At 44.5% G+C, this 25,139-nt stretch overlaps 1 protein-coding gene across 1 annotated transcript in view; it reads left to right on the forward strand.

Annotated features, from left to right (window-relative positions):
- unc5ca (unc-5 netrin receptor Ca) overlaps window positions 1-25,139 on the forward strand; it is a 285,855-nt gene that overhangs the window by 136,718 nt on the left and 123,998 nt on the right. The window contains exons 3-4 of the mRNA XM_071404226.1: window positions 536-679; window positions 20,655-20,758. Coding sequence (XP_071260327.1) covers window positions 536-679; window positions 20,655-20,758 — 248 coding nt within the window. The remainder of the gene's footprint in view (window positions 1-535; window positions 680-20,654; window positions 20,759-25,139) is intronic.

Raw genomic sequence — 25,139 nt, forward strand, 5'->3', positions numbered from 1 at the left:
AACAATACTATCAATGCACTGCCCATGTAATCTCAATGTGTAATGTAATATAATGGCCATGTAATCTCAATGTGTAATGTAATATAATGCCCATGTAATCTCAATGTGTAATGTAATATAATGGGCATGTAATCTCAATGTGTAATGTAATATATTGGCCATGTCATCTCAATGTGTAATGTAATATAATGGCCATGTAATCTCAATGTGTAATGTAATATAATGCCCATGTAATCTCAATGTGTAATGTAATATAATGGGCATGTAATCTCAATGTGTAATGTAATATAATGGCCATGTAATCTCAATGTGTAATGTAATATAATGGCCATGTAATCTCAATGTGTAATGTAATATATTGGCCATGTAATCTCAATGTGTCATGTAGTATTATGGTCATGTATTCTCAATGATGTGTATCTAAGAGCTGTATGGCACTTAGAGTATCCACACAGATGTTGTGTATGTCCACTGAATATCCCTCTCAGAGAGTGTACTGTGTGTGTTGACGCCATTATCTCTCTTCCCTGTGCAGGACTGGTGGTGCGTGAGGCCAGCATCGAGATCTTTCGGCAGCAGGTAGACGAGCTGTTTGGGCCAGAGGACTTCTGGTGTCAGTGTGTAGCCTGGAGCTCTGCAGGGACCACCAAGAGCCGTAAAGCCCACGTCCGCATCGCATGTGAGTCGCACACACACACACACGCATATGCACGCACATACACGCACACGCACACACACACACACACACACACACAGACGGACACTAACACAGACACACACGTCAGCACATTCCCCCCTGCTGAATCTCAGCAGTGCCCTATCACACGCTGAGAGGTTTCACTGCAGGACGTCGTTTATAAGGGGGAATGGCTTGTCGAAGACGAAGCTTACGTTTCAATCTCCAGGCCAGTCTCTGAATCTCTGAATCGGAATCTGATGTACTGATCTTACAGTCCTCTCTCTGACTGGTCAGTAATAATACTGATCTTATAGTCCTCTCTCTGACTGGTCAGTAATAATACTGATCTTATAGTCCTCTCTGACTGGTCAGTAATAATACTGGTCAGTAATAATACTGATCTTACAGTCCTCTCTCTGACTGGTCAGTAATAATACTGATCTTATAGTCCCCTCTCTGACTGGTCAGTAATAATACTGATCTTATAGTCCCCTCTCTGACTGGTCAGTAATAATACTGATCTTACAGTCCCCTCTCTGACTGGTCAGTAATAATACTGATCTTATAGTCCCCTCTCTGACTGGTCAGTAATAATACTGATCTTACAGTCCTCTCTCTGACTGGTCAGTAATAATACTGATCTTACAGTCCCCTCTCTGACTGGTCAGTAATAATACTGATCTAATAGTCCCCTCTCTGACTGGTCAGTAATAATACTGATCTTACAGTCCCCTCTCTGACTGGTCAGTAATAATACTGATCTTACAGTCCCCTCTCTGACTGGTCAGTAATAATACTGATCTTACAGTCCACTCTCTGACTGGTCAGTAATAATACTGATCTTACAGTCCCCTCTCTGACTGGTCAGTAATAATACTGATCTTATAGTCCTCTCTCTGACTGGTCAGTAATAATACTGATCTTACAGTCCTCTCTCTGACTGGTCAGTAATAATACTGATCTTATAGTCCCCTCTCTGACTGGTCAGTAATAATACTGATCTTACAGTCCCCTCTCTGACTGGTCAGTAATAATACTGATCTTACAGTCCTCTCTCTGACTGGTCAGTAATAATACTGATCTTACAGTCCCCTCTCTGACTGGCCAGTAATAATACTGATCTTACAGTCCTCTCTCTGACTGGTCAGTAATAATACTGATCTTATAGTCCCCTCTCTGACTGGTCAGTAATAATACTGATCTTACAGTCCTCTCTCTGACTGGTCAGTAATAATACTGATCTTACAGTCCTCTCTCTGACTGGTCAGTAATAATACTGATCTTACAGTCCCCTCTCTGACTGGTCAGTAATAATACTGATCTTACAGTCCCCTCTCTGACTGGTCAGTAATAATACTGATCTTACAGTCCTCTCTCTGACTGGTCAGTAATAATACTGATCTTACAGTCCTCACTCTGAATGGTCAGTAATAATACTGATCTTACAGTCCCCTCTCTGACTGGTCAGTAATAATACTGATCTTACAGTCCCCTCTCTGACTGGTCAGTAATAATACTGATCTTACAGTCCCCTCTCCCCTCTATGAATGTGGTCCCAGTACTTCCTGTAGAACGTGTTGGTCTTGCTCTATAGCTGAAAAATACTGCCCTCTCCCTGGGCTTAGTGGGGTTGTCTGGAGGTCAACAGGAGAGACTGTGGTCATTGTGACGGATGGGTCACTGAGGCCATACGGGTACACAGGATAGTCAAACAGATCGGATAGTTTAAGGTCTAATATAACGCAGCATTTATTCAAGTTTCATTCAGTAGTCTGGGAAGCAGGATGTCTGGGGGAGATTCCTGACGGTCTCGTAAATTCTCCACGCCGCTCTCCTCCGCCGGCATCACATGACTAGTCCTGCGAGCCCCATGAAAGGCAGGTAATGTGCTGATTTTGGCTGGGGACCGGACCGAGGTGAAACTGTTGATGGGACTGGGGCAGTTATTTACTTAGCCAGACAGTGTGTGGCCCTTTCCAAAGGAAAGAGAGATCAGAGAGAAAGAAGGAGAGATCAGGGAGATAGAGAGAGAGAAGGGGATATCAGGGAAAAAGAGAGAGAGATAGAAGGAGAGATCAGGGAGAAAGAGGGAGTGAGAGAGAGAAGGAGAGATCAGGGAGAAAGAGGGAGTGAGAGAGAGAAGGAGAGATCAGGGAGAAAGAGGGAGGGAGAGAGAGAAGGAGAGATCAGGGAGAAAGAGGGAGGGAGAGAGAGAAGGAGAGATCAGGGAGAAAGAGGGAGGGAGAGAGAGAAGGAGAGATCACAGAGAAAGAGGGAGGGAGAGAGAGAAGGAGAGATCACAGAGAAAGAGGGAGGGAGAGAGAAGGAGAGATCAGGGAGAAAGAGGGAGGGAGAGAGAGAAGGAGAGATCAGGGAGGTAGAGAGAGAAGGAGAGATCAGGGAATGAGAGTGAGATCAGGGAAAACGTGGAGAGAGGGAGCTCTGATGGCAGTAACAGTTCTGTCTCATCTCTTCCATAGGGCTTCCTCACTGCTGGAAGTTCACAGGGATGTCACAACTCACTAGGTCTGGATAAATGCTCTGCCCGTCCACTTTGACTACCAACTCTACTCACTGGGTTGCAGGTCCACAGTAGGAATGCTTGTCTCTGAGTCGACACGGAAATTCTTTAGATCCGACAGAGAGAACTGTGGATGAAATACACATAATAATGTCATTTTTTGGAAGTTGGAGTTGGTTGTAAATTTGAAGAATCGAAGAAAGGGACTTGAGGTATGATTTTAAGCAGCAACTGTAAAGTGGCTGTTTTATTCCATTCAGATGTCCTAGCTTTCCCACAGAGGACCTCTTTCATTCAGTCGTATTGGAGGACAGACTGACTTGCCCCTCTACTGTTGACTGGACCACACGTTCTTCCTATATGATCATGTTAAAAATGACGAGTGCTTAGCGTGGCTTTGCCCTTGGTTCATTTGTCCCACAGCATGTGCAAGCAAACTTTGTGAGCGCTCCCTGGGAGCAGTCGTCGCTCAGGGTTATTTTACGGTTGGCCGTGTAACTTCTACAATGTTGTCAGCCTGGAATGTGACCGTGGCTTTGGTAGTCGCCCCCAGTCACTGTTTCTGTCTCTATCACCAGCTACAACTGTGTTGCACATGATCAGGGGTGATATCCGTCCACCCCAGGCAATTACCTGTACTTCAAATCAAACTAAATCCTTTCTCCTTTCCTATAAGAATCTCCACTTCAGATTAAAATGCTTTCTGGCAGGCAAGCCTTGCTGAGCAAATGCATTCCCTTCCATGCAATGGAAAGAAAGTGAGACCCATTTAACCCCCCCCCCCCCCTCTCTCTTTTTCCTAGCGCCAACAGGCTGTTTAATCATTGGTAAAGTAACACTTTAGGGCGATAAATAAATGTGCACTTTGTTGTTGGAAAATGGTGATCAATGTTTTAGCCATAAAAGCTCCGGGGTGGTATGTATAGTCCATACACATAATTGAGGATATTAATTGTGTCTGTGATTTGTTGTTCCTACCGTAGCAGGGCACTTAAACGGTGACTTATCGGCAGATGCTGGGAACCTTTTCGATCTGTGATAAAGCAGAGGACACACTGTATGCACACACACACACACACACACACACACACACACACACACACACACACACACACACACACACACACACACACACACACACACACACACACACACACACACACACACACACACACACACACACACACACACACACACACACACACACACACAGGGTCACAAACTCTCTTGCCGATGATTTAGCTCACCATCACATCAAGCCTTTCTCCTTCAATAGATCAGCTCTGTGGCAGGCCGTAAGCACCGGGACAAACTGAGCTCTCTTAGACCAGACATTTCAGAGGCCAGCAATTTGTTCTGTCACCACTGCTGATGCGTGTGCGTGCATAGCAATCAGGAGGCGAGGCCCAAAGGAAGCCAGCCAGCCAGTCCTGTGGGCAGTGCGTCTGCGTCTGTGTTTGTGCCTGTCTCCCGTTTAGTGCTTGGTGGAGTTTTTTTTGGGGCGTGACTGGCTTTCTCAGTGGGTTACAGTACAGTAGCAGACATACACCAACACACAGAAACACCAGCGTCTCCACCCTAGCTACTGAACCGTTCCCCAGCTGCCTAGCTACCTAGCTGCTCCAAGATAAGTGTTGAGAAAATGTCTATAAAGTCCAGTGGGAACGGACAGAGAGAAGTGAGAAGAAGTGCTTGTTCTCTAATGACATCGACTATGATTCTAACGTTGTTTACCTTCGGTTCTCGGGAATGGAAACAAGTGGTGTAAAAACACATGAATGTCAAACAACATGACTAAGCATGGCAGAAGCCTTGGGTGACTCAGACAGTGAGAAATACAGTGGGACAAGGATGTAGAAACCGCGGCAGGGCTGTGTTCCATATGGCATGTTCCATATTCTTTATACCCAGCTAACACAAAACATTCTGAGAACCATATGTTTCTTAGCGCTTGGTGAGAGTGTGGTTGTCCTATGGTTATTTTACGTCCCACAACTTTCTGGGAATGGTGCAGGATAGTTGCTTGGCTTTGGGACATTCTCAGCACTTTTAAGGAACTTTACAAAAAACTTTTATTACCTTATTAACAGAACATTTTCCTAAAAGTTCAAACATGATTACATTTAATTTCAATTTGGGTAATGTTCTAGGAACGTTCTCCAACTGATTTGACATTGGGAATGTTCTCAAATAGTTCATAGAACGTTAAGAAACAACGTTATTCTGTTAGAATTTCAGTACTTCAGCAAAGGGGTTGGAACTGGTTCCGAAAACCGGAGTAAATTTTTTGAGGAAAAAAAACAGAACCTGGAACGAAAGTGATCTATACTAGTTCAAAAACAGAACCGTTATTTTAAAAGCATGGGAACTGATTAATATCGTTATTTTACGTTCCAGGCATTTTTTTGCAGTACCACGAAAAAAGGCAACAAAGTGCCTGTGCAAGCCCTTGCTCTGTCACTCAGAAATGTCTTCCAGTGTCTGTCTGTCTGTCTGCCAGCTGAAAGTCTTTGCCAGTGTATGTGCGTGTATAGGCTACCTGCCCCTCCCCCCGCCAAGTTAGTGCCGTGTCCTTAGCTAGCTATGTTGTGCTAGTTAGCGGATATGCTAACGTTAGCTAGCTAAACATTTTGCTATGGGCTGGCACTGGCAGTATGGGTTCATGGAAAGTGAATTAAATTGTTTCATATTGACAAACCACAGTCTACCCTACAGATGTTACAAGTGAGATTCAGAAATTATGGAGAGAGATTTTTCTTTTTAAATAACCTAGTTTAAAAAAAGGTTAAATTAAATTAAAATGAGGGAAGATGTACTTTTTCAATGCTAATTAAGCATACTATTGTTATCACATTTCACATTAGATGTATTAAAGCCTGGTGTCGTTCTATTGCAGCTCTGCACACACAAGTGTTTTTTACCTTCCGTTTTGTACACCAGCTTCAAACAGCTGAAAATACAATATTTTTGTTTATGAAAAATATATTTCACAGCGGTTTAGATGGTACAATAATTATATACACAATAAATGCTTGTTTTATCACATAAATTGAAATTAGGCAAGCTATTTTTTAAACCAGGAAATGGCAAAACGTTTTTTGTTTGTTGCATATTGCACCTTTAAGATTGGGCATATATAACACCCATTTAGTATAATTGCTCTGCTGAGCGGTGTAAGAGTATGTGGGGAGAGTTGACGCTGTTCAACAGCACAAAGTTTTGAGAGGTGTTTCTGTGGTAACAGAATGTTCTAAATTAGGAACTTACAGATCAAGTTCTTACGCAACAGCAGGCCAAGGTAGAGGAGTATTTTAACAGTGTCAGCTGATATCATTTGATATTTGGGAGTGTTATGAGATGACGAAAAATGAAGATGTTTTAATGTCACATACACCAGAAAGTTTTTTTATTTTACAGAGTCAGCCATAGTAGTACAGCACCCAGGGTGCACATTAGCGTTAAGTGCCTTGCTCAAGGGCACATCAGTAGATGTTTTACCTTGTCGGCTCACGGATTCAAACCAACGACCTTTTGGTTACTGGCTCAATGCTCTAACCACTAGGCTACCTGCCGCCTTGTGAAAGTAAAAATATAACAATAACAACAAAAGTAGCAATGTAACTGTAACCTCTCCCTGTTCTAGAGAGGTCCATAGCAGAGTTACAGTGCACACGAAAATCAACACCATCCCCCATGAGTCCTTGCTCCAGAATATAGACGGTGATGAACACTCCACATCCCCGAAGCAAATCGCGTAGTGTGTGTCTCTACGTCTCCTGAGCCCTCCTAAAGCACTTTTCATTTCCTCTGGATCTAGATAGAAATTGCTCTCATAGCCAACTTTTCACTTTAGCGTGATAAAGAGGGAAGGGAATTGTTTCTAGCCCCGTATCGCGAAAGTTCAACAAACCAAGGGATGCGTTTTGCTGGTGGTCTTTTTATTTTTTCAGGATTTTTTTAGGCTAAATCCTGGTAATGAACTTTTGTAAGGAGGCATCATGTTTGATTCAGTTTGTTCATTCCCTAGAGGATTTATGACTGAAAATATGAACACAGAGATAGACAAGTTATATTCTGTGTGTGTGTCGCTGCCTTTCGTTGGTAGGCCTTAGACAGTAGTACATCCAAAATAATTTGCTAAGCAATGTGCAAGCGAGTGTTTCTGTTATTGAGCGGGGTACTGCTGAGCTGTGGGCTCCAGCCTTCTCCGTCTTCGTTTGCCATTGAAAGGTTGCTATCCTTGATGAAATACCTATAGAGTGACTTTGAGCCTACAAGTACAACATCATCCACCACCTAGCTGACAGACCAGTTGATTAAGAACTCACTAGGGACTAGGAGAGAGAAAGGACACAGGAGTCACACACACCGACACATACCGACACACACACACACACACACACACACTGTCCTCACTTGGAAGTTGTGTTTAAAAAGACACCTTGAACAAGGTACAGTACTGTATAGTAGTACCCCACCCTGTTTTAGTCTAGAAGGTTAGATGTATAGTAGTACTCCACCCTGTTCTAGTCTAGAAGGTTAGATGTATAGTAGTACTCCACCCTGTTCTAGTCTAGAAGGTTAGATGTATACTCCACCCTGTTCTAATCTAGAAGGTTAGATGTATAGTAGTACTCCACCCTGTTCTAGTCTAGAAGGTTAGATGTATAGTAGTACTCCACCCTGTTCTAGTCTAGAAGGTTAGATGTATACTCCACCCTGTTCTAGTCTAGAAGGTTAGATGTATAGTAGTACTTCACCCTGTTCTAGTCTAGAAGGTTAGATGTATAGTAGTACTCCACCCTGTTCTAGTCTAGAAGGTTAGATGTATACTCCACCCTGTTCTAGTCTAGAAGGTTAGATGTATAGTAGTACTCCACCCTGTTCTAGTCTAGAAGGTTAGATGTATAGTAGTACTCCACCCTGTTCTAGTCTAGAAGGTTAGATGTATAGTAGTACTCCACCCTGTTCTAGTCTAGAAGGTTAGATGTATAGTAGTACTCCACCCTGTTCTAGTCTAGAAGGTTAGATGTATAGTAGTACTCCACCCTGTTCTAGTCTAGAAGGTTAGATGAATAGTAGTACTCCACCCTGTTCTAGTCTAGAAGGTTAGATGTATAGTAGTACTCCACCCTGTTCTAGTCTGGAAGGTTAGATGTATAGTAGTACTCCACCCTGTTCTAGTCTGGAAGGTTAGATGTATAGTAGTACTCCACCCTGTTCTAGTCTAGAAGGTTAGATGTATAGTAGTACTCCACCCTGTTCTAGTCTAGAAGGTTAGATGTATAGTAGTACTCCACCCTGTTCTAGTCTAGAAGGTTAGATGTATAGTAGTACTCCACCCTGTTGTTGTCTAGAAGGTTAGATGTATACTCCACCCTGTTCTAGTCTAGAAGGTTAGATGTATAGTAGTACTCCACCCTGTTCTAGTCTAGAAGGTTAGATGTATAGTAGTACTCCACCCTGTTCTAGTCTAGAAGGTTAGATGTATAGTAGTACTCCACCCTGTTCTTGTCTAGAAGGTTAGATGTATAGTAGTACTCCACCCTGTTCTAGTCTAGAAGGCTTAACATCTTTAACAAAGATATCTGAGGAGTATAGCAGTTTCACATTGAAACAAAGAGAAATATCTAGCTTTGCTTAAATGACTTCTTTGATTGGACAGGAATAAAAGGAAAGAGAGAGACAGAGAGACCGAGAGAGAGTGAGAGAGTGAAAGAGAGAGAGAGAGAGCTTTGGCAAGCACTAGTCCACCAGGCAGGCAAAGTCCCCCAACCTCCCCAAAAAACAGTGCTTCTGTACAATTTACGAGGGCTGCTGTTTCTAATCCACAGTTGTAGGAACATGACCAATTAATTCCACCCACCCGGGCCCGGAATTCCTGCTCAAACCTCAGGAGACGTGCTAGCGCGTAATGGAATAAAAACGCTGGCAATTGGTGAGAGTGGTTTGAACCCAGAAATCCCTAACAGGCCTGAGATACCGACTCATAAAGGTACGCTTGAAAAGAAGGGCAGGGGGAGGAGAGAGAAATGCGCCTTTGGTGCAAATTATTGTAGTAATGGGCCACCAGCTTTCTGCAGCCGTAAACAATTTGCTGCACCAGTTGTTGTCAGTGGCAGTGAGAGAGGGGGTCTCCTTTTCCTAACCTGGAGAGGCTGAGGCAGCAGAGAGAAGGAGCTAGTGCTGCTGATAAACACTCCCCAGACAGAGGAGAGTCAGGCACCAGCTTTAGCACTATGGCAACCCGCACCAGAGACTGTTGTCCGTTGGTGGTAGCCAGAAATCAAATCAAATATCAAATCAAATCAAATGTTATTGTTCACATACACATGGTTAGCAGATGTTAATGCGAGTGTAGCGAAATGTTTGTGCTTCTAGTCCCGACAATGCAGTAATATCTAACAAGTAATCTAAAAAATTCACAACAACTACCTTATACACACAAATGTAAGGATGAATAAGAATATGTACATATACATATATGGATGAGCGATGGCCGTGGGGCATAGGCAAGATGCAGTAGATGGTTTCGAACAGTATATACATATGAGATGAGTGATGTAGGATATGTAAATATTATTAAAGTGGCGTTACTTTAGGTGACTAGTGATACATTTATTAAGTCCATTTATTAAAGTGGCCAGAGATTTGAGTCTGTATGTTGACAGCAGCTTCTCTGTGTTAGTGATGGCTGTTTAAAAGTCTGATGCCCTTGAGATAGAAGCTGTTTTTCAGTCTCTCGGTCCCAGCTTTGATGCAGCTCTACTGACCTCGCCTTCTGGATGGTAGCGAGGTGAACAGGCAGTGGCTCGGGTGGTTGTTGTCCTTGATGATTTTTTTACCTTCCTGTGACTTTTGGTGCTGTAGGTGTCCTGGAGGGCAGGTAGTTGGCCCTCGGTGATGCGTTGTGTAGACCGCACTACCGTCTGGAGAGCCTTGCGGTGCAGTTGCCGTACCAGGCGGTGATACAGCCCGACAGGATGCTCTCGATTGTGCATCTGTAAATGTTTGTGAGTGTTTTAGGTGACAAGCCAAATTTCTTCAGCCTCCTGAGGTTGAAGAGGCTCTGTTGCGCCTTCTTCACCACGCTGTCTGTGTGGGTGGACCATTTCAGTCTGTCCGTGATGTGTACGCCGAGGAACTTAAAACTTTCCACCTTCTCCACTACTGTCCCATCGATGTGGATAGGGGGGTGCTCCCTCTGCTGTTTCCTGAAGTCCATGATCATCTCCTTTGTTCTGTTGACGTTGAGTGAGAGGTTATTTTCCTGACACCACACTCCGAGGTCCCTCCTCCCTGTAGGTTGTCTCATGGTTGTTGGTAATCAAGCCTACCACTGTAAATTTCAAACTTGATGATTGAGTTGGAAGCATGCATGGCCCCGCAGTCATGGGTGAACAGGGAGTACAGAAGAGAGCTGAGAACGCATCCTTGTGGGGCCCCAGTGTTGAAGATCAGTGGGGTGGAGATGTTGTTTCCTACCTTCACAACCTGGGGGTGGCCTGTCAGAAAGTCCAGGACCCAGTTGCACAGGGCGGGGTCGAGACCCAGGGGCTCGAGCTTAATGACGAGTTTGGAGGGTACTATGGTATTGAATGCTGAGCTGTAGTCAATGAAAAGCATTCTTACATAGGTGTACCCTTTTGGCCAGATGGGATAGGGCAGTGTACAGTGGGATGGTGATTGCATTGTCAGTGGACCTATTGGGGCGGTAAGCAAATTGGAGTGGGTCTAGGGTATCAGGAATGGTGGAGGTGATATGCTCCTTGACTAGTCTTTCAAAGCACTTCATGATGACAGAAATGAGTGCAACGGGCGATAGTCATTTAGTTCAGTTACCTTAGCTTTCTTGGGAACAGGAACAATGTTGGCCATCTTGATGCATGTGGGAACAGCAGACTGGGATAAGGATTGATTGAATATGTCCGCAAACACACCAGCCAGCTGGTCTATTTGTCTGGGAGCAAGACGTCGATGTCCACGACGTGGCTGGTTTTATTTTTGTAATCTGTGATTGACTGTAGATCCTGCCACATACGTCTTGTGTTTGAGCCGTTGAATTGCGACTCTACTTTGTCTCTATACTGACACTTCGTTTGTTTGATTGCCTTGCGGAGGGAATAGCTGCACTGTTTGTATTCGGTCATGTTTCCAGTCACCTTGCCATGATTAAAAGCGGTGGTTCGCGCTTTCAGTTTTGCGCGAATGCTGCCATCAATCCACGGTTTCTGGTTAGGAAATAGTCACAGTGGGTACGACATCTCTGATGCACTTGCTAATAAACTAGCTCACCGAGTCAGCGTATACATCTATGTTGTTGTCTGAGGCTATCAGGAACATATCCCAGTCCACGTGATCGAAGCAATCCTGAAGCGTGGAATCCGATTGGTCAGACCAGCGTTGGACAGACCTGAGCACGGGCGTTTCCTGTTTTAGTTTCTGTCTATAGGCTGGGAGCAACAAAATGGAGTCATGGTCAGATTTGCCGAGGCATGGCGGGGGAGGGCTTTGTATGCATTGCGGAAGTTAGAGTAGCAATGATCCAGAATGCTAGCAGCCCATGTCGCGCATTCGATATGCTGATAGAATTTAGGAAGTGGGGGGGATATACACGGCTGTGACTATAATCAAAGAGAATTCTCTTGGAAGATAATGTGGTCTGGCCATAGGGCAGTTCGGGCAAATGCCAGATGGGCTGGTCCATCTTTAAGCTAGTAGGCCTGTCTAAACAGTTTTTAATTATTTGGCTAATAACGCGGGCCTCGACGGGAAACAATGGGCTGGTGTGTTAGAAATGCCTGGGCTTATTTCTGGTCCTGGTCTGTCCCTGGTGGCAGCGTGGGATCTCTCCTTCTTACAGGCTTCCAGGAGTTAAGGATATTGAAGGCACTGCCAACAGTTTACTCTATACCAGTTGCAGCTACTATTTCCTCAAATCTCAGTCTTTGTCAGAAGAAGTTTCATAGAAAACGTTTTAAGCTTGATACCTTTTCTCCTCCCAACACACTGGACTTTCAGAGGGGATACCTTTCTCAACACACTGGACTTTCAGAGGGGATACCTTTCTCAACACACTGGACTTTCAGAGGGGATACCTTTCTCAACACACTGGACTTTCAGAGGGGATACCTTTCTCAACACACTGGACTTTCAGAGGGGATACCTTTCTCAACACACTAGACTTTCAGAGGGGATACCTTTCTCAACAAACTGGACTTTCAGAGGGGATACCTTTCTCAACACACTGGACTTTCAGAGGGGATACCTTTCTCAACACACTGGACTTTCAGAGGGGATACCTTTCTCAACACACTGGACTTTCAGAGGGGATACCTTTCTCAACACACTGGACTTTCAGAGGGGATACCTTTCTCAACACACTGGACTTTCAGAGGGGATACCTTTCTCAACAAACTGGACTTTCAGAGGGGATACCTTTCTCAACACACTGGACTTTCAGAGGGGATACCTTTCTCAACAAACTGGACTTTCAGTTTGAGTGTTTTGAATACTTAAATACTTGAATACTTAAAGTGTTATTTGAGTGTTCTGAATACTTAAAGAATTGACCCATTCCCCTATAACTTTTGTAATAATTTATATAGTCACCACTCATTTAGGTGTCCCGTGCTGTCAATGGGCTAAGGTGAGAGAAATGTGTTCTGCTGCTGCTGGTTGATTGGTTGATTAGAGAGAGATGTCAGGAAGAGTCATAGTAAGTGATCACAGTGTTCCCTCTCTCTCTCCTTCTATTACATTCCGGCCAGCCTCCACGCCGTTCCCTTTCCTGAGGTTATTACAGGTGGGCTGTCAGAAAAAGCTCCACTACTAGCTGAGTGGGGGTTGACAATGTCCCCGAAACATCCTTCAGCCTTCTCCTTCGCTGATAGGATATTTCAAAATGTCAACACTTCTCACTAAGCACTGAGAATGGAAGAAAGCATTCATTGTACAACTACTTTATTAAATAATTTTTTTAACTGCCTGCCTCACATCATATTATTTGAATGTGACCCTTTAAGAATTGCACTAGACTTATTTTATAAAAGCATACCGTCTGTATCTGTCTGTTTCCGTCTGTCTCCGTCTTTTTCCGTCTGTATCCATCTGTCCCTCCGTCGGTCTCTGTTTGTCCCTCCGTCCGTCTCCGTCTGTCTCTCCGTCTGTCTCTGTCGGTCTCCGTCTGTCCCTCCGTCTGTCTCCATTGGTATCCGTCTGTATCCATCTGTCCCTCCGTCCGTCTCTGTCCGTCTCCGTCCGTCTCCGTCGGTCTCCGTCTGTATCCGTCGGTCTCCGTCTGTCTCCGTCTGTCTCCGTCAGTCTCCATCTGTATCTGTCGGTCTCCATCGGTCTCCGTCTGTATCTGTCTGTATCTGTCGGTCTTTCTCCGTCTGTCTCCATCTGTATCCATCTGTATCCGTCTGTCTCGAGTTTGTCTCTGTCTGTCTCTGTCTGTCTCCGTCTGCCTCCATCTGTATCCGTCTGTCTCTCCGACTGTATCTGTCTGTCTCGAGTCGGTCTCCGTCTGTGTCCGTCTGTCTTTCTCCGTCTGTCTCTGTCTGTATCTGTCCGTCTGCCTCTGTCTGTCTCTGTCTGTCTCTGTCTGTCCCCATCTGTATCCGTCTGTCTCTCGAGTCTGTCTCCGTCTGTCTCCGTCTGTGTCCATCTGTCTTTCTCCGTCTGTCTCCGTCTGTATCTGTCCGTCTGTTTCTGTCTGTCTCCGTCTGTCTCCATCTGTATCTGTTTGTCTGTCTCTATCTGTCTATTTCTGTCTATATCTATCTGTCTGCCTCTGTCTGTCTCTGTCTCTGTCTGTGGTTCTTCCTTTAAAAGTTTTGAGTTTATGCCACGACCATTAGTGGTAGATGGTGTCATTCTGTCATTGCATCACACTATCACAAGGGGGAGTTAGAACTCTGATCTATCGGTAGTCTAAACTGTTGCAATTAATGGAGGTGTTTTCAGTCTGAGAGTCTCTCCCCTGGCACTAGAGTCCTGCATCAGGCAACACCAAAAAAATGTTGGTGGTCGTGGAGTTAAGAGAGAACTTGAGTAAATACAATGGGGGAGTTTCACTCGACATGTGGAGTGATGATTATCGAAAAATAGGCACGTTGGGTTTCTCTCTTTCTAAAAACGGAGGAAAAGTAAGGAACTTGTCTATCGGCCCTGCATTAAAGACCAAAATTGGTTAAAGAAAATTGTGATTTATAAAAATATATACCGATTCCATGGCACATAGTTTATGAATTGACACGCAATTTTCCGTTTATTATAACTGACTGCAGGCCTAAAAGCTATGGGTTTAAGCTTCTAACTTAATTATTATATTGAAGATAGAAGCCGCCTCCTAATGAGTTCCGAAAGCCAATCTGTGAACCAACGATTATTATTATTACTGAATGGGGACTGGTGTTGGTAAATCAATCAGATTTTTATTTGGAAATGTTAGAACTATTTTGCTCTTCACTTGCAGTCACTTAGTAGCTTAGGCTTACAGTACTCTGGACCAGTCCCTACAGTACTCTGGACCGGTCCCGTTGTACATCGCCATATTGTTCTAACTGAAACCCGTGATTTTAAAATGAATCAGCTGATGCATTGGTCCAGAGCCAGGTGGTATTGGCGGAGAGTCAGGCGGAGAATGACGCGTTGATGAGGGCGAGGAACGATATGATGTCACAATCCATGCCAGACACACCTGTGAGCTCTGGAACTCCACCTCCTGTTTGTGGACTCTGTAAACAACGTGTCCTTGATGAAAATACCTGTCTAAATGCCTTCTCTTTAAACATTTGGATAATAAAGCATTTAAAGGCTGACATTGTTTGATTTTAATACTTCTGACATCCAAAATTCTAACTCCACCCATAACCATTGGTCTTTTAAACATTCCCAGGAGGCATGGATTATTAGAACCTACCGCAGGCCTAAAAGCTATGGGAGCAAAGAAAGTTTCCATGATGGGCTATTAGCAGGACAATAGACTTCAATCTTTACAAAAAGATAGCTTGGGCTAAGTGTGGAAAAAAAATCCTAACGTTTTACATTTCTAACTACAAACATCATGCAACCGCAAAAAGTCGGGTAAAACATCAACATCTTTATGCTTTCGTTAATAAAATAATAAAAATACTCTTTCAAAATGCAGATGTTTATTTCAACTATCAGCAGACTCTTGCCGAGTTTAGGGACTTTAAATATATGAATGGATCCATAATGAATTACTGTGGGAATAAATGGAAGAGGCAAGTGGAAGGGGGAAAAAAGTAAGGAACTGTTGGCCCTGGAGGTATTTTGAAAACACGACAGAAATATTGTAATAAAGTAGGCTAATGAAGGCAAGACATTGTTGCTTACTGGAACGCCCAAAGTTATCCAATAGTTATAATATGATTTGAAGCAATAGTCTACCTGCGTGTGGTCAACTATTTCAGCACTGTTTCACGCTGCTCTGAGACAAGCAAAACGACTTAATAAACATACATTTTAAAACAGTTAAAAAAAAATATTGAATTCAATAATATATTTGTACCACTGTAGATGCTGCGGTCAGTTTGGGTTGAGTCCTATTGTAAAGTGTAGCCTATAAAAGCCAAAATGGACAAACGTACAATGTGTTCAATTCTTAAGTACTCTAAAACTAGATTTTCCCCAACAAAAAAATGCATCAACCCCTACAAATATATAAATGTATTATTAACCCTGCATTGTAATTGTATAAAAGCCCCTTAGATATTAATTTAGAATTCTCTGAATTTAATTTAATCTACTAGTGTACAAGGACATTTTATTGATCTGTCAGTATTTTCATTTAGAGATTCCGGTAAACTCTTTGATGTTTCCTTTTATGTCTCCTACCAATTATTATTGGATTATTCACCATGGCAACCAATTCAATTAATTTCTTAGTTAGGTTGGCTTTTGTTGAGAACCCGTTTTCATTTGATATTTCTGTTTTTGACCAAATGTAAGTCAGAACAAATACTTATTTAACTTTTATAATATTCCTGTTGCATATAGATGCTGTGTTTTTAGTTGATGGTCAATATTAAAAACAGTCGAAAGCATTTGTAAATTCAATCGCTTTATTGTTTAATTATTTAAGGCTTCTTTCTCTTCTCTGTGCTGGAGTTCTTTTAAGAATAAAGTAGGCTAATGAAGGCAACAAATTGTTGCTTACTGTAACACCCAAAGTCATCCAATTGTTATTATAGGATTTGAGACAAGCATGATGACTGGTCTTGATAAATCAACGAGATTTTTATTTTCACTGAATCTCCGTTTGGGTATTGGTTAGACTACAATTAGGGTGTGTAAATGTTAGGATTATTTTGCTCTTCGCCATATTTTCCTAACGGAAACCCTGAGGGTTTCGTTTTTCATTTTTCTTGGAATAGAAGCACCATAATATTAATCTAATTAATTAAGCGAAATTAAGCTGTGCAGCAGTACGACACAAATTTTAAAGGAAGAACCACTGTATTTGTCTGTGTCCATCTATCCTGTCTCTATCTGTCTGTCTCTATCTGTCTGTCTCTGTCTGTCTCTATCTGTCTGTCTCTGTCTCTATCTGTCTGTCTCTGTCTGTCTCTATCTGTCTGTCTCTGTCTCTATCTGTCTGTATCATTCTGTATTTGTCAAGGTCAACTCACATCTTCTGCTGTTTGACTAAATCCCCACATATACTCACCATGATAGTAACAATGTGTACTAGATCTGATCTGCATAACATGCCTGTTATACTCATTTAATGGAAAAAATACTTGACCAGATTGATTTTCTTGACGAGATTGATTCCTCCAATTTTACTTGCCATAAATATGGAAATCTGTGATATACTGGACACAGAATCCTTTTGTTGTGGTCCCTGAAACAGATTGTGGGGCAGTGATTTAGACAGGCCCACTTGGCCTGTTGGGGTTTCTGTACATCATTTTGGCTTGTGGAAAATTTATTTGGGCTTGTGAAAAAAATGGTCCGGTATGGGGGCCTTGATGGAAAAAAATAGGGTCGTTGTGTTAGAAATGCCCAGGATGATTTCTGGTCCAAGACTGTCCCCGTTTGACCCAGAGTGGTCTGCTAGCCAGCAGCAGGACCCTGCTAGCCAACAGCAGGACCCTGTGGAGAGACTGTGGTTTACAGAAGTAGCACAAGCTCTTCCCCCATTAAGTGAGCAGAGGTAATGGTGAGTGAAAGGTTTGTTGGGGATACACCAACAAGAGCCCACACACTTTCTGGCACTGCCCTGGTCTCTCTCTCTCTCTCTCTCTCTCTCTCTCTCTCTCTCTCTCTCTCTCTCTCTCTCTCTCTCTCTCTCTCTCTCTCTCTCTCTCTCTCTCACTCTCTCACTCACTCAATCACTCACTCACTCACTCACTCACTCACTCACTCACTCACTCACTCACTCACTCACTCACTCACTCACTCACTAATCTCTCTCTCCCCCTGCACCTTCCCTGATCTCTCTCTCCCTGGTCTTTCTCCTCCCATCTTTCCCTCTCCCACTCTCGTTGACTCTGGGGGATACATGTGTTTCTGTTTAAAGTCACATCAAAATCACTGATTACCTCCATCAATAAGTCACCTGCTAAGCTAATGAAACAGCCCTTCTCAAATTACAGACCTGCTTTATGGCTTTTCTGCATCTGTTCAGCCCTCACTACAGAGCCAGATATATAGCACTACAATCTTAGAAAAAAATGTGCTATCTAGAACCTAAAAGGGTTCTTCGACTGTCCCCATATGATAACCCTTTGAAGAACCCTTTTTGGTTCTAGGTAGATCCCTTTTGGTTCCAGGGAGAACCCTTTCCACAGAGGCTTCTACATGGAACCCAAAAGGGTCCTACCTGGAATCAAAAAGGGTTCTACCTGGAACCAAAAAGGGTTCTACCTGGAACCAAAAAGGGTTCTACCTGGAACCAAAAAGGGTTCTCCTATGAGGACAGCCGAAGAACCTTTTTGGAACCCTTTTTTTCTGATTGTAGCTAGCCTAACTGGAGGTTTGTTTGTGGTCGGGTCAAGAAAGAAAACAGTCTATTCTCAAGTCTCTTCCTGATGTTGTTTTAAACTTATAAGGTTAGGAGGCCCAGTGAGTGAATCAAAAAGGAAATGGCCATCCTTCTTTCGTGTATGGCTTAAAGCAGGATTTGTGTGCTTGTGTTTCCCCCCTTTCCCACACTAAAAGAGAGCAGGACATTCCCTCATAGCATGTAATTCACTTATATATCGTGAATATATCATTGGCGGCCATTATTCTCATTTATTTTGCTTGGCCTCTTCAAGGCCTCAACTGTCTAGCAGCACTGCTCCCCTTTGCCTCTCTTACAAAGAGAAAGATTTCCTCAGTAATAAGAGAAACATGCATTCTGAACCCACACATTTGATTGAACACTTTGTTTTGAATGACTTTAAAGAAGTCTAAAATGGTTCCCTGAAACGGGCTAGTTTATTTGAGCACGTCAACTACCGAGTGCTCAGCTCCCTGATTTAGTCAGTTTTTTTCTTCTGTTTGGCACCAAATTAATATTGTCTCAGTACTTGGTTGTCTCCTCCACACTACAGCCTCCTTCCTCCTGGTACAGTAGCTCTGGTCTAGGTCTCTCTGGTCACCTCTCTGTGTCGCTACCCATGGTGCAGCTCCAGAGGGGAGTGAGGAAGCTGTGTGGAAACGGACTGGAATGTAGTGTCTTAGTGAGGCACTGGGGACCATGGAAGAGCCAGCTGGAGAATCACTCACAGAGCCTGCTGAGGACAGCCTGACCGGCTGATCCCTAAGTCACAGACTTCTGTGTTCCTCCATGTCTTTGTCTGCTTGTCTGTCTGCAGACATTACTTTTACGCTTGTTCGGTCTCTCAGGGGGTGTCAGTCAAATGATGCCTGTTTCTTACAGGGCTGGATCCATACTTTTCTTTTCTCAAGGATCCACCAATGACACAGTCTATAGTGAATTTTTGTGCTCGCTGTTATCGATTTGTCTTCAACTCCAACAACGCTCTACGAAGCAGTACCGATATCAGTCTTTTCTGTGCTGTCCATCTCATCCATAATGGATGTATAATGAAATCATGAACAGTAACTCCCATGGATTTAAATAGGCATAAACTACTCAGCACCAGCTGTCCCCCGGCAAGATGTACTGTACAGTATGTTACTAAAGAGCTTGGTTTAAACACAAGAATAATGTAGGAAATCAGGGCACTCACTTTTCCCTTTAGCCAATCAAAAGCACTATAAAGATAACTGTCTTCAAACCTCAAGGCAGTCTAATAACTGTAATAACACCTGTATGAATTGTCCCAGCGCTGCCATTCCCTGTGATGTCATTCTCATGCAGTCAAGCCCTCCACTCCACACCCTACTAACACACATACTCTACAAAACAGCTAGGGACGTAGGTGTGAGAATAGAGGTCCCAGTGGACAGGCATTAGAATCCAGTGGCTTCCTCTCTGCTACGAACCACCTCAGATCCCTGACAACTCCTGTGACTTGAGCTTTGCTCGGGGACTGTCCACTTGCCTTTGTAAATGCTGCGTTTGTCCTCTATTTTACTCTCTCTCTCTCCCCCCCACCCCCATCACTGTGTTTTCTGTCACGTGACCCCGGCCATTGGGCTGAATTCACAAAGAGGGCATAGAAAACCACGAGGACCAGAAACCTAAAGCAGGGCTTAAATACACAATGAAAAGATGGTGTCTCCAAAATGGCTACACGGTTGCCCACACCCCTCCTCCTGGTTTCCATGCCTATTTAATGTTTCCATGGTTTACTCTCTTTGCAAAGGTAGCCTACATGCGTCATTGTGTGCTTGTGAGATGAGTCACCTAACTGTGGTGGACTACTGATCATGCTAAATTCCGGGGCTGGACGAAGTGTTCTCAATGAAATCGAGAAATGTCTGTATTCTTTTTTCATACTCAAGGTCTCTCCGTGTCCTCGGTGGAGGCATTCTATAATCTCTCAATATACCAAGGGGCCTTGAGATGCCGCAGATTTGATATTGGTGTTCAGGTGGTCTCGGCTATAGGATTGTCCAGCTGTATGTACATTCCCTGTCTGTGAATAGAGATGTGTGCATGCTGAATTTCAATTCTGTGCCGAGATCTCTGCCTGGTTTACTGCTACAGCAGTTTTAGCTTCTTGTCGGGAGGAGTTCAGTTTCGTTGACTTTTCAGTAAATTGCAAAATGGATAATCCTGATAATCAAATGAGGAATTCAGTGGGAGGACCACGAGAGTTCTGAAGCTGAGGCCAGTAGGAAAGCATGAACAATACTACTAAACACTTACAATGGAGGGCGATTCATATTATGTACTTCTGAGATAAATGTGCATTTTGCTATTTTACCTTTTTTTTTTTCATCAGCCTTCTTTTCATGGTCCTTCGAGCACCTGGAATTTGATCATGATTGTTCAATTAATGTTTTGTTTTTATTTCTCCCCTCCAGATCTCAGGAAAACGTTTGACCAGGAGCCACTGGGGAAGGAGGTGTCACTGGAACAGGAAGTACTTCTCCAGTGCCGCCCACCTGAGGGCATACCTGCTGCAGAGGTATTTATCAACTTCCTGTTTCCATCCTTACACTACAGTGTTGTCTATATTTTACAGTTTGACTATTGGGACTCCACTGGAACGTTAGCTAACGTGGTAGTAACGTTCACTGTTTGGTGGGTTGGTCTACTCTGCTGGTAGACTGGATCGCACGTTATGTTTTGTTCTACAGTATCTGGTCATCTCATCAAAGTTGTAATAATATTTTATCCCACATAAATACTAGAACATTGAGAAGATTGAGAGCCTCCTCCTGCTGTGCTGAAGGACGTATGGAGCTCTGCGACCAGGGCAGAGAAAGCGAGAGAGCCAAAGACAGAGAGAAAAGTTATCTCTGCCCCTGCTCTCTCTCTCTCTTCCTCCTTCACTCTGCACGGTTGATGACACAACAGTAACATTTTACAATCCACTCTCAGCACGCAATGCTCTCAGGCCTTATCCTGTTCACTCCGATACGGCCATAAGAGTTTTAGGAATTCTCCTGCAGGAAAAATAAAGCTAATAAATTGGTCGATTGGTTCGTTCAATTGAACAGAGAGGCTTCAGGGGGTCTGGTCTCTGCACCAGTTTCATATTTGTTCCCCCTCCGTTTTTACCTCATGCATTTTTCATTCATTTTAGCTGTCATAATGGGATCACCCTGCAAAAAAGGATTGATGTCTCTGCTCTTGAGGTTAATAAGATTTATTGATCCTCTGTATTTAAGTCAAAATGCTATTGTCTCTCTTATTGGCTAGGCGGTGTGTTTGACCTGTGACCTCTGAACTCTGCCCTCTCCTTCTACTCAAAATTGATGGACAGGCCTGATAAGTTTAATAACTTTTTTTTAGGAGGTGCTAATATTAGTGCTGGTGGGTCAAGCCCGTGGACTCTTGTGAAAGTGTCTGGCTGCAACTTGAAACGTGAACCCTCGCACACATGCCTATCAGCATTTGGCGACATACAACCTTGCCACTTAAGTCATTTAGCAGACACGCTGATCCAGAGCAACTTACAGGAAATAGTGAGTGCATACATTTGCTCATACAGGTCCCCAGCAGAAATCAAACCCACAACCGTGGCATTGCAAGCACCATGCTCTACCAACTGAGCCACACGGGACCGGTGACTTAATAGACACGTGATGAGAAATCCGGGACTGCCGCTCAGCCTAGGATTAGATGCTAAATGCAGTAGGAGACTTTGGCTGATGTCTGACTTAACTCTGACTGACGACTGACTTTGATGTATGAAGATGTCCTAAAATGGACACCGTACTAGTGTGAGCTGTGAGGGGTCAAGTTCAAAATCCTTGAAGAAAAAGATGTGTAGCCATAACAGTAGAACTCAATATCTTGTGAGTTTGACTGGTATTGCTCTGAATCGTTCTGTCAATATATCACTTTTGAATGGCAATTCGGGAAGAATTTCAGGGTAGTTTGAAAAGTACAGACTCTTTTTGGACTTTGTTGCTGATGAAAGGCATGGTTCAACAGAGATTGGTGGGAGATTAATATACAGACACACAGGCAAGGGGGCTGGGACTAGACTGCTAGACTTTAGACATTGCAGCACTGTTGATTGTGTCTCAAAACTTATAATTGGTGGAAAGACTGGTGCTGACCCGGAAAGACCAATTCAAGACAATAGAGTTCACATTGATGGGCTGGGCTGTTTCTGGGCTGTGGCTGGGCTGGGCTGTGTCTGGGCTGGACTCTGGCTGGGCTGCACTGTGTTTGGGCTGGACTGGGCTGTGTCTGGGCTGGACTGTGTCAGAGATGGGCTGGGCTGTGTCTGAGCTGTGCTGGGCTGTGTCTGAGCTGTGCTGGGCTGTGTTTGGGCTGGACTGGGCTGCGCTGGGCTGTGGCTGGGCTGTGGCTGGGCTGTGTCTGGGCTGGACTCTGGCTGGGCTGCACTGTGTTTGGGCTGGACTGGGCTGTGTCTGGGCTGGACTGTGTCAGAGATGGGCTTGGCTGTGTCTGGGCTGGGCTGGGCTGTGTCTGAGCTGTGCTGGGCTGTGTTTGGGCTGTGTTTGGGCTGTGTTTGGGCTGGACTGGGCTGTGTCTGGGCTGCGCTGGGCTGTGTCTGGGCTGTGGCTGGTCTGTGTCTGGGCTGGACTGTGTCTGAGCTGGGCTGGGCTGGGCTGTGTATGGGCTGGACTGTGTCTGGGCTGGGCTGGGCTGGGCTGGGCTGTGTCTGGGCTGTGCTGTACCTGGGCTGGGCTGTGTCTGGGCTGGGCTGTGTCTGGGCTGGACTGGGTCTGCGATTGACTGGGCTGTGTCTGGTCTGGGCTGTGTCTGGGCTGGTCTGTGTCTGGGCTGGGCTGGGCTGGGCTGGGCTGTGCTGGGCTGGGCTGTGCTGTGTCTGGGCTGGACTGTGTCAGAGATGGGCTGGGCTGTGTCTGGGCTGGGCTGTGTCTGGGCCTGGCTGTGTCTGAGCTGGGCTGGGCTGTGTATGGGCTGGACTGTGTCTGGACTGTGCTGTGCCTGGGCTGGGCTGTGCTGGGCTGGGCTACGCTGTGCTGTGTCTGGGATGTGAGTGAAAGACACATCTGCAGTGGAATAAAGACATCAGACAGTGATGACAGGACAGCTCTCTGCTCCTTCTCTGACATGCTCAGAAACCCTGTAGGATAGACCAGACCAGACCAGACCAGACTGCAGCCTTACATCTTAGAGATATAGCACACTGGCTACACAGTGCAGCGACACATAAGCAACCTTGTTAAATGACAAACCAAGCTTGAAAGCGCACACACACGTACACACACACACACACGTACACACACACACACACACACACACACACACAAAGAACAGTCATCTGCCTTCTCCAAGAAAGATTCTTGATGCCAGCCACTCTGAAGCAGATGACATTAGTCTGGTCATGTCAGAATGCATCAGTGATGTGGTATCTTCATACGGCCCAGGGGTCCCTCTGTACGCCTTGTGTCTGGCCGTGGGTCAGGAAAAGACAGGCCATGTTGTTGGCTAATGTATCAGAGGATCAAGGCTCACTGATGCCCTGCAGGCTCTTCCGATGAAGAGCCCTGACTGGACTGGACTCACTGGACAGCGCCACCGAAGTGGCAATTTAAATCCAGTCAAACTAGAGTGTAGAGTGCGGCTGATGTACTGTACTAGCAGAGTAGTGAGTGCCTTGGTGAGCGAGTCGCGTCCGTGTCATCGTTTACTGTAACTAGGTCAAATGATTGTTAGGGCAAGCTGGGATGGGGCGTATGTACTGTCACTGAGTTCATTTGGTTCTAGTGATACAGAGTATCAGGTAAGCACTCACATACTCTCTCCAGACTGTCGGTCGGGTGTAGACGTGATTACCGGCGAGGTCTTGCGGCGAGGTAGAAAATGTAGACCGGCTGGTGCCATGCCAGTGCCCAGAGTAATAGTCGTGTTGCCTTCCAAGCGAAGCAGCATTGCAGCAGTTTGTGGTGTGAGGAAGCACTAAAATCCCCAACCCTCCCCCTCACCTCTTTCTCCACCTAGCAGGGTCTTGTTGGCAGGCCCAGGTTCCAGGCGAGGCCCGTGCTCCCTGCGGGGTCTGGCAGCAGGGGCCCCAACCCTCCTCCAGTCAGACTCCCTGATTAGTGGTTAGCATTGGCTCCGTGACAACACAAGCCTCTCACAGTCTGGAATGCACAGCGCTAATGGCTCTGTGAGCAAACTTAACGCCAGAGCAGCCGAGCCGCTGGCAAGTTTACAATGCCCCCACATTACACCACTAGCACTCTCCTTTCTCAATCTAATTACGCAAAACAATAATCATTTACATTAAGAGTACAATTGGTAGCACATTGCTAGAAAAGCAGTGGCTGGATTTTGTTCCTAGTAGAAAGTATTTTTTTCCACGAGATCCTTGGCTTCAGGCCAAGGTTCAGTGTTTTTAGTTGTGTGCACAAAGGCTGCATCCTAAATAGTACCCTATTCCCTATGTAGTACACTACTTTTGACTAGTGCCAAACTCGTTCATATAATGCACAGGGCCCAATATAATCCTCTGGAGTAAGCTGTGTGCTTTGGCTCATTGGAGTGATTGTCAATGTTTTATCTGAAATCAAATCAAAGCTTTGTCAAAAAAAAACAACAGTTACTGACATTATTATCTGAGATTATCAAGCAATCTCTTTTATTCCGACCTCCTATGCAACAGTAATTCACAAATGGTTCCACTAGACAGCAGCTCTGACCAAGCAATGCGACATTTTGATGTTAAATGTATTGCGATATTAGAGGTTGTTTTTGTAAAACCATTGGCATAATATGCTTTCAATTAGAATGATACTGTAAACCTAACTAGGCAATATTATTTCCAGTATTATCCTAATTATAGCCAGATGTCAAAACCTTAAGCCGAACCTACCAGACACTATAACGTACGGTGCCAC

This window comes from Salvelinus alpinus, chromosome 5 (genome assembly GCF_045679555.1).
Source record: "Salvelinus alpinus chromosome 5, SLU_Salpinus.1, whole genome shotgun sequence".
In the NCBI taxonomy this organism is placed as follows: domain Eukaryota; kingdom Metazoa; phylum Chordata; class Actinopteri; order Salmoniformes; family Salmonidae; genus Salvelinus; species Salvelinus alpinus.